Genomic DNA, 16,633 nt, shown 5'->3' with positions numbered 1-16,633 from the left:
TAAATACTCATATAAATCCATTGTGCTCGGTGAGCTTATCAATATCGGGTCTTGAAAAATTAAAAATATGAAAAAAGTTTAAATAAAACTGTAAAACAAAAGAAATTAAATGTTTGACATGATTTAGGAAAATGACTGAATAATCACATATTATATAAATATGTACTCTTAACCAGGATTTAACCACTTAGAGCAGAATGCATTATAAATTAACAATATATAAGGAAGTGATCTAAAATATGTCTTAAACCGATAAATGTATATAATGACTGGACCTTTGCCATAAACGGAAGTATGAATTTTGTTGACAGTTAGGATATTATTAGCTTTCATTAATTCGGTTGGAGTAATTGCATGCAAATACTTATGCGTATACATAATGTAGATAGCAATATTATGTGTGTATAAAGTCAAGAAGATTTCTACTTAAAATGAATTATGTTAGTATTATAATTATAACTGTTTCGATATGTATCGAACTAGCCGGCGGTTTCTTTGCAAGATCATCGCGAGATGGAAACTGGAAGACGAAAAGCCACTTAGATATAACAGCAACGGGAACAGTCAGAGCAATTAGCAAGTATATCAACGCCAATAAAGGAGTCGGATCTATAGAAGATTTCTTTAGTTATGGTAAGATAACATTGATTTCTTGACTTATAGTAACCTTATATGACAATCTAATGTTTAACTAGACGTTAAACTCTCAATACTCAATCAAATCAAAAGAAGTTTATATCAAAACACATGATAAATCATGGAATATTTGAAGATATCAATGATAGTAAAGAACAAATAATGACATTTCATTGTATCATAGATCAAATTTATTTGTTCAGTGTATGTTCACTGGTTTTAATATGTCTTTTGATTGAGTTAAGCCATTTCAATTGATATTTTATAGTGTGTCTTTTTATGTTGTGATGTTACACTATTGTTTCAGATAAGGGTGACGGTGTGGTACCATTACAACGTTTAAACCCGCTGCAATTGTTTGCACCTGTCCTAAGTCAGGAATCTGATGTTCATTAGTTGTCGTTTGTTGATGTGGTTCATAAGTGTTTCTCGTTTCTCGTTTTTATATAGATAAGACCGTTGGTTTTCTCGTTTGAATGGTTTTACCCTAGTAATGTTTTGGCCCTTAATAGCTTGCTGTTCGGTGTGAGTCAAGGCTCCGTGTTGAAGACCGTACTTTGACCTTTGATGGTTTACTTTAATAAATGTTTACTTGGATGGAGAGTTGTCTCATTGGCACTCATACCACATCTTCTTATATCTATTCATTGTTGATAAAACATCATCATATTCGAGGGTGTCGACGGGGAGTCCTTCATTTCTTAATTCATTATTTTTTAGCCCATTTACCTATATTCTTTATATTTTTGGTCCATTGTTCTCTATTCTTTATATTTTAGCCCCTCATTATTTTCTATTCTTTATATTTTAGCACCAATTATTTTCTACTCTTTATATTTTATCATCCAATTATTCTCTGTTTTTATTTTTTGCCCATTTTTCTATTCTGTAAGCCCCATCAAAAGAACCTTATTTGTGTTCATTAATGCACTGATGTAGCATTATCGACACCTATTAAAATACCACTCATAAGGAATTAAGGTATCAAATTTTGCTCCGTATTTTAAGACTCATTGTGACTTTGAAATGAAGTAATAAAAGGGATAATCCTTTGCTTTGGGTTTTGAAATATGATTGATTGATTGATTGTTGGTCGCTTAATTTCCAGTGGCAATTATTTCATGCATGTTCAAGTAGAGAACACATTTATAATAAATACAATGGGTAGGTTCTGTAATAGAGGCCGTCCGGGATAAAGGTCGGGGGATTGAAATATGAGTGCACAGATTTCGTGTCGAGCATAAATACAATATGTTCTTTCTTTTCTATTTTAATTGAAGAGAGAAAGTATTTTTAAGATATTACGATTAGCTTAATGTTGCATGCACCAAATTAAATATATTATGCTGAAATATTTTGACAACTGACCTGGGATGCATGTTTCACAGTCTTAAATCTTGAAACACCAGAACGGTTCTCTGATTTGTAAATATACTGATTGTGGTATATTCCCAAATCCCCGTTGTGACAGTTTTACTCAGCCTGGATTCGTATGGTGGGTATATTCATAGAGAAGACGCATACCCTTTCGACGAACCCGTTCACGATTCATTCATGCTATTCCGTCGGTTTTTTTTCTGTTGGTTTGAATGTTGTGTCTATATACCATGATGTCAAATCTAGATCGCACTGCATCTAGATCGCTCCGAGTCTAAAACATCTAAATGAATTAAACAAAGACTACTATAGATCGTGTTAACTTATGTTACTAAATTTTAAAATTACAAACAAAATATTTTTAAAATCTGTTTATTTTGCTATTATAACATATTGTATGTATCAACAATTCCAAAATCTTGCAAACAAAACCTAATACACTTATATTTAGATCCGAATGGCCAACAGAGAATGATGCAGAAAGTCCACGCCTTGAGAACGGCAGTTGCTGATACACAGAGGAACAAGAAGGATACAGCATATATTCACTGTCAAGCCGATCAAATTTTTCTCGGTAAATTATAAGTTAATATTGTTCTGTTAAATAACAAACAGTCCGCAGTTAGTCTCTCTGATAGTATGTGTCCTTTATTTTTCATAGTATTGGTATTGTACACCAATTAAAAGTCACACACCCTCACCAAGGGGATTTTCTTTGTAATTAAAAAGCAAAATACTATATCTTGAAAATATTAATAGAGCTGATTGTGTGTTAAATCATGTTAATTTAAATAATTTTTGAAAATCATTTACTCAAACCTGCAAAACATGAAAAGCCTCAAAGTTTTTGAATTCTTCAAATAGAAAGGAATATACACGCTATCTTCTGTTTTCTAATAGCACATACACCCAACAGACATTGTGAAAATTTTAGATATGTGACTAATAATTTAATACACCACAATATATATTTGTTTATAAGTTAACCATAACACATTAACCTTCAGTCTTACATTATACGACTTTAGAGTCGATAGGTTCACAAGTGCCTATACTTCCCCCAAAAATATAATTAAAAATAAATTAGCTAATATTTTTCACAATTCCTACATACTTGGTACTTATTTATCATGATAGTTGTTGTATGTCATTCACACACAATTTGTTTTGATTTCAGCGCATAACTTCGTGAAATCTTGTAAACAGAAATTGATTGCGCGAAAAGATGACCTTGACGAATTCATAATACATCTTGGTGAATGCCTCTATACAATACAGTCCTTCTATAGTAATACGAACTGGGTAGAAATGTATGGTGGGGTTGCGTATGAAGATTTTGGTAAATATGAGCAAAATAAGATGTTGGTAACAAGTCAATGAGGCAGAAATCCAGAAAAAAAAAACAACACTCGAGCATTTTTGGGTTCATGAACATTTAATGAAGAATTTGTAATTAATTTAATTTGACAGAATATGATAGAAACGAATCGAATCACAGAACTAACTTTAATTCATGATCATCATGATATTATAATTTTAAAACTAACTATAAAAGACCAGTGGTGGTTTCGGGGAAAAGGCCGAGGGGGTACAAATAATACCCCGAATTACAAGACAAATTATCCCAGCCACTTACAACATATTTTTTTATAATAGGGATAAATGATTTAATGGACGTAGCGGCCTTGGAAGAAGACACCTGTTTGGATAATGCGGATTACAAGTAATATGTATTTAACGTTTTATCAGAATTAAATATGTTATCGATTACCTTAAGAAATGAATTTCATTTAAATGAAATTTGAACACATCTATTTTATTCAACGACTTGTCTTTATAAGATCTTTTAAAAAATGATTTTGATACTGTTAGTGTTTTGAAGTTCGTACTTGTGTTACAAATATACAATACAAAAATCATTAGAAAATGTGTTATAGGTAAATTGACGAATGACGAAATTCATGATAGTATAAAATGAAAATGATATACTTCATTATTCAATTTTCAACTTGAATACTGAAATAAAAGCTATTTCGTTATTCATGATACATAAAAAAAGAACTTTTTCATTATTCATTATTGAATTCTTGAAAATAATGGACGTACTTCAACGGTTTCAAATAACACATATATTTACTCAATGCGAAAATTACTTTTTTTTTTTTAAATTTATGAATAAAATATTAATCTCCTATTTCGACAAATACTTTGAAATTAATTTAAAAAAAAGAAAGTAATTAAAAAATCTCAAATCAATGATAATAAGAAGTAAACGAAGAAAAATAAAATTGGTGGTTGTTAACCGTGTGGTTATGGACACTTCTAAAACATGTGTCTGACTGAGGTTAATTAAGCATTTGAACCGTTGAACTAACCGTTTATCCAATTTTGTGCTTGCATTGATCAAGAGCCTAAATTTAAGTGTTTTCTGTTTGTTTGTGTCGAGCATTTACATGTCTTAAAGGAGATTTTTAGTATATATAATCAAGACAGCAACCCAATAAATATGTATGGCAACGAGTACTTATTAAGGATCATGAATTAAATATATGCCTTCAACAACAAATCCGAAAAATCCCGCGACCCCACCCCCTCGAAAAACCACCAAAAAAAAATAATCAAAGGCTCACAAGAGCCTGTGTCGCTCACCTAGGTCTATTTGCATCTTCAATAAGGGACAAGCTCTACCATTGTGGACTAGAATAGAATGAAGGACAAAAATCTCTCTTTTGTTAATTTTGTATTGCTGACCATTTTTTTTCTGTTTCCAGTTTCTCTCTGTCTTCTTAAGTTTTTACCCAAAACACAAAACAGGTTAAAAATTAACATTTTATGGCAATCACTCCTATAAAGTGTCTATTAATAATTTCGGCAAAATATGACTTATTTGTAGATCTTGTATTGCTGATCATTTTTGCTTTTCAGAGTGTTTATCTATCTTTTATAATTTTCAACATAATAGACAAAACAAGAAATAATAATAAAATAACGAACATAGTTTTCAAGAAACATGAGCTAATTGGCAAAAGCGCGAAAATATCATTTAATAAAAAATACTCCAATCAGGCAAGTCTGAAGGCAGCAAATATGATCAGAATATTAAGATATATATATTGCGGCCCACTTTCATCAAAACTGTTAATCGACTTCTTCTAGGATTTATTGCTCTTAAATGACGAATTTTACCATTTTATTCTTTATCTTTTCCAATTATCTAATCGATGTTCTTTTTAAGTAATGTGTTGGTTTGCCGGCTATATTATCTGACACATTTTTAAAACTAGATACCCCAATGATGATTGTGGCCATGTTTGGATACATTTGACGTTGTAGTTTTAGAGGAGAAGGTTTTTGTAAAAGTTAACGGACGACGGACGCCAAGTCTTTAGAAAAGCTCACTTGGCACGTTGGTCCAGTTACTATGTTGGAAAGCCATATGCGTGACTATTTGGCTTTTGAAAAAGCTTTCGTCGACTATTACCCGATACCCTGAAAAACAGTCAGTGAGAGTTGCATAGATCGATATATAAAGTATATCCTATTTTTATCCTTTCCCTTTGAGAAACACTATATGTTCATTCCATATTTCTGCCTACCTTCATTCTTGCTGTTTTAGTTCTCAATGTAAGAACAACATCAAAGTAAACGGTAAACTGACCAGCGGATACCATCAAGGAAGAGGCAGCACCAAACCTGCAAGTAGGTAACCTTTTTGATAACTTTTTGAAAATTAAGAGACAATCACAAAACAACTTACGTCATTATATAACCTATTATTTGAGTTTTGGTGATAAAGTTTTAAATTTGTTATATACATAATAAGTGTTAATTAGGTGGATACTATGATGTTTGACAGGAACAGTATTGCAGTGCATATCTATTTTTATCCTACACTCTTCGAAGGCAAACATAACATCAGATATTTAAATAGATGAACCAAAAAGAAATTTTGAAGCGCCCGGTTGATTACAATAATACTTTAATAAACATATTATTCGAACATGCGTTTTTGTAGAATTCGACTAAAATTAGATAACATTTTCAAATATCAAAAAGTTTGACATTTCTAATTCATATACTAGTATATGCAATTTAGTTGCTTTAATCATAAAACTTGAACAAAAGACATTATCAACTAGTATGTGAACATAGTTTTAAAACTGATCATTTTTGTATTTCCTTTTAGAGGCAATTGGTTCATCAACTGGTAAATGTAGTCATGGAGGTCCTGACGATGACAGCAGAAAGCTTGTGGCCAGATGTGGCATCAATAAGGACTCCATTACTCCTGAATGGTCACCACATTCTCATTTACACAAACAGGCATATACGGCCGCTGTCCAGGCTACAGAGAACTTCCTTGTAGCTAATGGTCAGTAAAAAAGCCTGATTTGATTCACTTTTAAAATGGTATCATGCGATCAGTTTTACTTTACAAATTACTTCATAACAGTGTATACATATTCTCTTTTAAATTGTTTGTAAACTATTAAACTCATGGCACGGTTTGCCTTTTTATAACTTTTTTTATATAAATGAATCGAGATGTAAGGTATGCATAGTCAATCAGACAGCAGCACAAAAACAAATGTTGATGGTCAACACCACAGTACGGTCTTCGACAATAGTCAGGTGTCCATAAAATATGTTTTAATCTATTTTCTACTCCGAGTCTTTCTGTAGCCTTACAATGTTCTGATGTGCCTATTAATAGTAGAACACCCTGTTAAGGGTTGACTTGCGCTTTATCCTAAAGTTTATATCATGTACAAGAGGGGGGATGTATCAAAGGGATATATAAACTCATAAGTCGAAGACCAACTGATGTTGCTGAAATGTTGATACATAGAAATGGAAAGTTCACAATTGATGAGAAGCTAAACTCAACTCTTCTGTAAATTTCTGCTGTTAACCGACCCTCATCATCAATTTCTAGGTGAGTCAAGATAGTAAGGAGACTTAACTGTATCTGTGTTATCCTTTGTTTCATGTTCGGAGGGATAGATGCGTTTAGCATAGTAGTCCAACTTTGAATTGTTTAGTGAGAGGTCATCGTATATTTAGCGTACGTGAAAATAAAGGATAATGCTAGCTGCTTTTCGTTTTTCATAAGAAGCTCCTATATATATATATATATATATCTATTTATATACAACCAAGTCTAAATTGAAAACAACGTTGAAACCTATGATTGCGTTGGATAAAAACCGCAATTTTTATACGTGTGCATGCAAAACAAATTTCTAGGTAGAGTGGTCTAAATACAGCACAAACAACATTTTCCAAAAGACCAAAAAGTGAAAAAGTATATTTTAACAAAACGCATTTGACTAGCAGGTCGAACAACGGATGTTCTTAAACCCTGCTGACTGCCATGGCGATTGCCAAATAAACCGATCACCAGATGTAAAAATGGATCTTAATTTATAAATTAAATACAAATAGAAAACAATAAACTTGCGGAAAAGATGGTATACCGCAAACATGAGGTGCAAAAATTTGTACACCATATCCGGATTTCGACAATTAATGTCTCTTCAGTGATGTTAGGAATCGAAACGGTGTTTGGAAGGTCATATAATTTACCTCAATTTGGGATTGACTCTTGAATTTTGAAGAGTCATAATAGGATGAACGGATCATATAAGCCCGAAAGCAAATATAATACAAGCCCAAACGAAAAAATATAAACAAGTCTAAATTGAAAACAACGTTCAAACCTATGATTGCGTTGGATAAAAACCGCAATTTTTATACGTGTGCTTGTAAAACAAATTTCTTGGTAGAGTGGTCTAAATACAGCACAAACAACATTTTCCAAAAGACCAAAAAGTGAAAAAGTATATTTTAACAAAACGCATTTGACTAGCAGGTCGAACAATGAATGTTCTTAAACCCTGCTGACTGCCATGGCGATTGCCAAATAAACTGATCACCAGATGTAAAAATGGATCTTAATTTATAAATTAAATACAAATAGAAAACAATAAACTTGAAAAAAAGATGGTATACCGCAAACATGAGGTGCAAATATTTGTACACCATATCCGGATTTCGACAATTAATGTCTCTTCAGTGATGTTAGGAATCGAAACGGTATTTGGAAGGCCATATAATTTACCTCAATTTGGGATTGACTCTTGAATTTTGAAGAGTCAAAATATGATGAACGGAACATATAAGCCCGAAGGCAAATATGATACAAGCCCAAACGAATATATATATATATATATATGAAGTCTGCCTCGTATGATTAAAGGAACAGGTCGACAACAGGAGAATCACCGTTGGTACCAGTAAGTCCTTAAAGCGTAAAAAGTCAAAAAACAAAAGTACCGAACTCCAAGGAAAATTAAAACGGAAAATCCATAATCAAATGGCAAAATCAAATGTGTTATCAATCATCTTGACAATGTCAGTTTCAGAGAATTTGTTGTTTCAAGTAGAGTTTTTTGGTTTTATAAATTATGATTATTCCTCCCTTAAACAAGGTATATGTTTCTACGTTGACCATTCTTTTTTTATGAAACAAAGCTAGGCCGAATCTTTTAATATGTTCTAAAATTTTTAATGTGGAATACTTGTGTAAAGGGTAGAACAGTCAAATGTTTTTATACTATTAATAGATAACATATGCTTATATTGTATATGCTCTAACAGATCTTTGGACTATCCACATCTGATTCACACCGTCCCAAGACTAGATAGTCTAACATCACCCTGAAGCCCGGCTTTGATTGCTGATAAAATTGGTGTTAATAGATTGGTAAGAGATTGCATGCAGTAAGTAGCAGATCCAGCAATACAACATTGTTTGTAGGGACACTTGTAACTTTGGTATCCAATTCAGTACAAAAAGATCCAGTTTTTCATCCTTGTTTTAAATTCAAAAGGAACAAAGAACAGACCTATGATTATTCAAGATTTCCTGTTAAAAGTCGTGGGGATATATGTTGAATTTAAAGTAAATTTTTAATACCTAATTCCTTTATTAACCATGTTTTTGTAATGTGATTCACACAGAAAAATAGTTTTGTTTGCTTTATCTACGGGGACAATAGTAGGAAATATGTGTTGGTCTATGATATTCACAACTTTTGGAACACTTGGGTGGATTAGAGATTGGTGTTTCTTGTTTAGTGTTTTTGCACCCATTGAAAAATTCTTTAGATCTCATTTAATTCATATTCTTTCTTTGCGTAAACACAGAATAATTAAGCAGAATATTACCACTGTTTCGGTTCTAAATAACTTTGCATGGAAAGATGTAAATTGGAAATACAAATGTTGCAGTAAATTATAATGCTGTCGATATGTAGATAAATGTATTACATTTTGTTTGGTTTCCTTGCTATATTTATACTAATAATCAAATTGATAAAGACAGGCTGTGATAGAAAAAAAAAGTAAAGGTGAGGGTTTAATGGATTTGTTCTGCAAAAGATATTGTCGCAGTCTTTAAAATATAAGCCTTCGTCCATATCGTTTGCGTTCTACTTTTGTTATCGAATATTTTTTTAATACCACTGCTCGTGGTTCAGCATAGCTAGGAATAACAAATATCCGATAAAAAGTCTTATATTATGAGACTAGGCAATGCTCCAGTCTACCTTTCGTCGATTGTTACTTACTTCTATAGAACTTTCCAATGAAAGAAGAGGTTCCGACTATGGGTTCTTCATAGATTTGCTAGTGAAAAATTATGTCAAATATGCTATTTATGTTTTATCAAGGAACTGGAGTGCTATACATTATTGGGCCAGAATTATTTGAAGATGTATTTCATGTTAAAAGACGGAGGAATATGACTCTAGCAATAGCAATAGACTATACGGCATCTATGACAGACGACATTGCCGCTGTGAAAACAAAGGTGATAGAACTGTTAACAGACACCGTCGGATCTGCCAATGAACCTGCTGATTATGTTCTGTCTTTGTTTCATGATCCAGGTAGGCATTTTATGTATATTTCTTTTTCCTTTTACTGTTTTAGATTGTGCTATCTGAAATAGACCAAATGACCAAATTTAGCTGCAGTTAGCCTCTGAGATCTAGTATTATGTAGATTGTTAGCCTTTTTATCTAGGCCATTACTATTAGAGTCAACAGAAAAAAATATACTATTCACAATAGTAATTGAAAGGAAAGGTTTACAAATCTTGAATTTATGGACTTACTGTCTGTTCTTATCAGTTACAATTTCCCGTTGATAAATTTAAATTTGATTAAGAAACTAAGGTTCCAGCTACCTCATTGCAAAGTTGACCATAGGTGAATTTGACTATTCTCAAATGGCTTTTAACGTTTCGTCGTATTTATACATCATCCATGGGCTTCAAATATATAGTGTGAGCGTTCCTGATATAGTTAAATCAAGGCTCACGGAATTTATACTGTTCTTTTTTAATTTAGCATTCAGGAATTAACATATTTAGTCTTTTATTTAATGTTTTGTCCTTATTGTAGTCCAATTAAGTCTGACGTCCGGTGTGGCTTTTAAATTTGTTTCCGGACACCTTCCTTCGTCAATAGGGCAGCATCAAAGCAAAATAGCTGCCAGGACGTCATTATTATTTGGATTATCCAAATAGACATCTAATCATCTACTGAATCGGATACGATTTAACTTTTTATAAATATCCTTCATCCTATCCCTGCCAATATCTTCTGGGTGTCACTTTATAATATCGAATCTTCCTTTTTCAGAAACATTGAATTCGGCCGATACGTATATTGATGGATATGCAATGATTAACAAAGTTCAAACACTCAAAACAGTTCGCAGTAATGACAGAGACTGTCCTGAATACGCAGGATCAGGGACTTTAGCAGGTACAATAGGGACGTCACATAAAAAACTACTGTTAAAACGATATCAGATAAATTTACAGTAGAAAACATTTTTTTTTATTTACATTTTAGACGGACGAATATAGTGGTGATTGCTTCAAACATGAAAACAAACATGTCCAATGACAAGACGAATGCAATGCTAACATATCTTAATTTGGAGGCAAAATGAACGCGTTATTTATAATCTCTTTAAATTCAATTCACAACTCCCCTAAAATAGGGAAAATTTGGAGATTCAAATGATTGTTGACGACAGCATGTTTCTTCGCATTTTTTAAAATTTTTGTTTAGCTTTCCCGTCGGTACATATACCCGTATAATTTTTATTTCAGACAGATTTGTGAAAATTTAAACAATCCAAATAGAAATCAAAAGCTTAAATAGTATGCAACCTATGTTCTCTGGCAGGACTAGAGTACAACAGTACCTAATCCAGAAGTTTTCATCGTATTGTCTGAAATTGACATGGTATACCTTATAATGTTTTGGAAAATTTTGGTCAATTGGGATTCATTGTCTCTTTTAACAGAATTTTCAAATTCACATCGATTTTAATTATCCCCCTGTACAGAACCCCTTCACCTTTAAAAGTAGAATACGATTTTCTATTTCAGTTCTGTTCATATTTGATATGTTCTGCTAGACCAATATTTGGTTAGATTTATTAAGCTCGTCATCGGTTGTTAATAAAATACAATATTATTTGTCCAGTAATGCACTCTGTTTACTTTCTTCTACAATAAATGCACATTATCGACGGTTTGAGTAAAGGTTGTATCTCAAGACGATAAATTCATTTTGAAAATGTTATCCTGAATAGTTATTGGGTTATTCTAAATTTGTAACATCTGTATTCAACATTCTTATATCATATGTGTGAGAATAACGGTATTTTACCTTTTGCCTAGCAATAGAACTGATGAGAGATAACTCGCCTCTGTATGTATTTACTGATGCAGACGCAAAAGATGCTAATCGCCTTCAAGAAGTTTGTAATGCAGCCAAAGCAAAGAATATACCAGTCTCGTCATTACTAACTAATCAATGTTCTCGAAGAAAACGATCATCGTTAGGTTGGTATATTCAAGTTACAAATAAAACTGGGCAAAGGGTAATCGCTTCATTCCATTCGTCTAAAACTTTGAAGGTAGTTATTAATGTCATGCGCATCTCAGACGTTTTAACTAAAATTATTTAAACAATGCAGAGTTGTTGCAAATAGGATTAAAATGTGGAATCATATTTCTGACAGATTTAATTTATTTATTTTCATGCTATGGACAACTTTCGAGTTCGTTGCATTTCCGTCAAAAACTCTGGTTTTAGTGACTATTATTCGTGCGTTTAGGGGCATCGTCACTTCCTCCCTATGTTGAGCGAGTGGTTGAAAAAATATGATGCTATATTGCACGAATTATTCGGCAAATTAAGTTCTTATAATTGATAATCAACACGGCTGTCATTAGGGAATATGATTAAGAACCTACGGAACAAACATTTTTTCTAGTTTATCCTGCATAATGACAATTACGAAGACGCTTGATGAACTTTAATAGTGCAGGGATACAGGCGATCCCCTTTATCTGGTAAATGACGTCAAAAAGTCGCACATAATTGATGAAATTTTCTGGTGAAGGATATAACTCGAAAGTGGTCTATTCTTATGTGGAATTAATTAGGTTTTGTAACTGAATGCTGTAGGAGGTACTGCGTTTGTGTTATCGGTAATGTCATTGAGTTTCTTTCAAATTATTTAAGTTTGCATTTAGAGCCTAAATATACACATTATAGCTATATAAAGAAACCTTTCTAAACGAGAGATAAACGCATCATATCATACAAATCTTACCATAATATAGGGTTATTGCATGAATTTGGGTGAAAATTGTCCCGATTCAGGAAAAACACCATTCATCGATCTCAAATCCTTGGCAAATATGACAATTAGAAAATCAGTCAATGATTACGTTACGTTATATGTAGATAACATTATGTTGCTTTACAATAATCGGTTATATCGGACTTCATTGTTGAAAAAATAAACCCATTTCTTAGTCCGAGAACTTTTTCTAAACTACCATGGGAAATCATATTTATGCGTTTAAATTGGTTGCACCTGACAATTGACGAAAATTAAACACTAGAGACAAATCCTTCTATTCAGATCTACCAATAATATCTTCATTAAATTTTATTTCCACTTTTTTCTTGGACAAAGCTTTAAAATGAGCCAAAACATGGGATCACCGACCTCGATATCGATTTGAAACGCCATCTTTTTCGAAGAATTTGGAAATCGGGGATTGTAGTTGTTTGCCAGGTAAAATTTTATAAAAAGTCCGAATCACTTGAAAATTGCATCTTTTGTTAAATTTATTGTTTGCAGAAACTATATTATTGATATTTTGATTTAAGAACAAAAGATAGCGATAAGTTTCTTTAACACTTTTCACGCCTTTTTTATGGTGAAATGTCGATGTTAAATTCAGTAATTTAAAAAAAATTGGCCAATGTTTTTTCTATAACAAGTATGCACACGCTGAAATGTCTCGCCTGCTTTACTGACTATTGATTTTATGCTGATAGTCGTAAATATAAAGTTTTACTACAAGTATCACATCAATTTAACATGATCAAAGAAAATAAGGCCAAGGTCGGATAAACCATGCCAGAAATGTACACCTTAAAATCATTCCATATACCAAATATAATTGACCTATTGCTTATAGTATACAAGAAACAGACCAAACCATGAAAACTTTATATTGAGCAAAGAACCATGAACATAAGGTCAAGGTCAGATGAACCCTGCCAGACAGACATGTACACCTTACAATCATTCTATGCTTTAAATATAGTTGACCTATTGCGCATAGTATCTAAGAAACAAACTTAATTAGGAAAACTTCACATTTAGCAATGAACCATGAAAATGAGGTCAAAGGCAGATGAACCCGGCCAGACAGATATGTACACCTCACAATCATAACATGCTTTAAATATAGTTGACCTATTGCATATAGTATCTACGAAACAAACTTAACCATGAAAACTTAACATTGACCAATGAACCATGGAAATGAGGTCAAGGTCAGATGATAGCTGCCAGACAGACATATACACCTTACAATCATTCCATACATCACATACAGTTGACCTATTGCTCATACTTTAAGAAAAACAAAGCAAAACACAAAAACTTAGCATTGAGCAATGGACCGTAAAAATGAGGTCAAGGCCAAATAAAACCCGCAAGACTGACAAGTACATCGTAAAATATTTTCATACATCAATTATAGTTGACCTTTTGTATACAGTATTAGAAAAACAGACCAAAACACAAAAACTTAACTTTAACCAATGAACCATAAAAATGAGGTCAAGGTCAGATGACACCTGGGTTAGGGACTTATACCATGCACGTTATTTGATTTTTCGTTGTTATTGTTTGTTTTTTTTATTTACAATAAACAAATATTAATATACACACGGCAGTTAGTTTTGATCACAGACATGTTTACAATAAAGCAATATATGCGGCGAACTAATACCTCCATGAGTGTTGTTTTGCTAATTATTTTTTTGTGCTTCGTGCCGATCTTAAGAGTCATCCTTTTCAACTGATTTTTCTAGTTTGATCTTTTGATGTGCTTTTACATCACTTTTCAAGTGAATGGGGAGAGTTGAGCGCTTGCAATCATGTCTAACCATTTGTCATATTTTGTTTTCATTCTTTTATTTTTCTCGTTTGACTCAATTGTTTTTACATTTTGTCATGCCGAGTCTTAAATTATAGCTTACTATACGGTATGGGTTTTGCTCATTGTTGAATGTCGTGCGGTGACCTAAAATTATAACACTTTCAGTAAAATATCCTAATAAATCACCGTAGTAATATGTATTTAGTCTACATTCACTACGGAGGTACTAAACTTGTATATGTCAAATTTGAAGTTCAAAGCTACTTAAGTTAAAAGTATGATACTTACATAGTTTGGAAGTAAAAAAAGATCCGTACTATATCATCAAGGTACATTTTAAGTACTGTAAATGACCAGGTTTACTGCTACAACTCGGTTGCATTTACCCCACAACTGTCAAAACCACAAGGAGGCGATACAAAATAGATTGAAGTAAAGGAAGTCGTACAACACATACCGGGTTTGTGGTAACATGGTGCAACAAGACGGGTGCCACATGTGGAGCAGGATCTGCTTACCCTTCCGGAGCACCTGAGATCTCCCCAGTTTTTGTGGGGTTCGTGTTGCTTAGTCTTTAGTTTTCTATGTTGTGTTTTGTGTAGTGTTGTTTGTCTGTTGTTCTTTTGTTTTGTTTTTTTTAGCCATGGCGTTGTCAGTTTATTTTCTACTTATGAGTTTGAATGTTCCTTTGGTATCTTTCGCCTCTCTTATACAACACAGAGAACTAAATAAATAAGAATCTATTATAACAACAAGAAAGAACATAGAAAATATACCCACGCTCAGGAGTCATCTTTTCTGTTAAAAATCGGTCTTCATCGAGAAAAAAAGTAAACTAATTAGTAATTCTAACTGAACAAAAGGCTGCCTTTCTGACAGAAACAGACACAATTTAAAAGATAATGTTTATCTTTTTTATTAAATAAGGTAATCCGAAATCTTTGTAGCTACTCCTCTTCAATCAGTAACGCGAGGTTTTCCGTTTGTATTCTTCTCAGCCAGCACTAGTCTAAGATTATCTATATAGCAAAAGTTAAAGAGGCACATCAGTTCATTGGTTTTCTCGCTTGAATTGTTTTACAGTCTGTCATGTTGGTGCCTTTTATAGCTCACTATATGTTCAGGTTTTGTTTATTGTTGATGACAAAAAGTGACCTATCGTAAGTTACTTTTGTGTTATTTGGTCTCTGGAGGATAGTTTTCTCATTGGCAATCTACCGTTTCTTCTTATTTTTATATACCTTTCATAATAAAAAGGTTGAAAGAAAATGACCACAAAACAACAAATTTAAGCATTTCCGCTGACCTTTTTTTCGGTTTAAAATGAGCTTAGAGCTATAGCCAGTAAAAAGTGTTTTGTTCTTATCACTTGTAACCCTGTAAAAAGTTTTTGAAAACTAGATCCGCAAATGATAAATAACGAAGTAAGATTTAGTTACTTTGAAAAAGAAGCATTCGTCTCCTCTTCTTATGATCTGTCAAGGGACTCCTCGGTAACTTTTTTAATCGATGTTGAAACTTCTTTTTCACGTTTCGCCAATGATGATACACTGATTCCAGGGATATTTAAATCTGCTAAAAATCTGTTTGGTTTGTGTTCTCCCAAACCGGTGACGTACATCTCTGTAAAAAGAACAAGAGTACGCACGCTGGAATGTCTCGCCTACTGTTTATTAAGTTTTAAAGATAAAGGTTTTACTACAAGTATCACATACATTTAACATTTTTAAAGATCAATGACAATGAAGTCAAGGTCAGATAAATCCTGTCAGACAGACATGTACACCTTACAATTATTTCGTACATCAAATATAGTTGACCTACTACTTATAGTACTTGAAAAACAGACCAAAACACAAAAACTTAACATTGACCATTGAACCATAAAAATGAGGTCAAGGTCAGATGAAACCTGCCAGACTGACATGTACCCCTATCAATCATTTCATACACCAAATATAGTTGACACTTTGCTTATATTTTCTAAGAAACAAAGTTCAGCATTAAAATATAACATTGACCAATGAGCCATGTAAAAGGGGTAAAGGTCATATGATACCTGGC

At 32.6% G+C, this 16,633-nt stretch overlaps 1 protein-coding gene across 1 annotated transcript in view; it reads left to right on the top strand.

Annotated features, from left to right (window-relative positions):
• The first annotated feature begins 219 nt into the window (after positions 1-219).
• The window catches only part of LOC127721821 (hemicentin-1-like), a 33,809-nt gene continuing 17,395 nt past the window's right edge, over positions 220-16,633 (top strand). Inside the window, exons 1-9 of the mRNA XM_052228627.1 lie at positions 220-633; positions 2,465-2,587; positions 3,191-3,352; positions 3,670-3,736; positions 5,630-5,712; positions 6,200-6,385; positions 9,747-9,965; positions 10,722-10,847; positions 11,777-11,941. Of these exons, the coding sequence (XP_052084587.1) occupies positions 432-633; positions 2,465-2,587; positions 3,191-3,352; positions 3,670-3,736; positions 5,630-5,712; positions 6,200-6,385; positions 9,747-9,965; positions 10,722-10,847; positions 11,777-11,941 (1,333 nt within the window). The 5' untranslated portion in view covers positions 220-431. The remainder of the gene's footprint in view (positions 634-2,464; positions 2,588-3,190; positions 3,353-3,669; positions 3,737-5,629; positions 5,713-6,199; positions 6,386-9,746; positions 9,966-10,721; positions 10,848-11,776; positions 11,942-16,633) is intronic.

The sequence above is a fragment of the Mytilus californianus genome, unplaced genomic scaffold (assembly GCF_021869535.1).
Source record: "Mytilus californianus isolate M0D057914Y unplaced genomic scaffold, xbMytCali1.0.p SCAF_12, whole genome shotgun sequence".
Classification (NCBI taxonomy): Eukaryota; Metazoa; Mollusca; class Bivalvia; order Mytilida; family Mytilidae; genus Mytilus; species Mytilus californianus.
The sequence above is the reverse complement of the archived record's forward strand: the minus strand, read 5'-3'. Positions and strand labels throughout refer to the sequence as shown.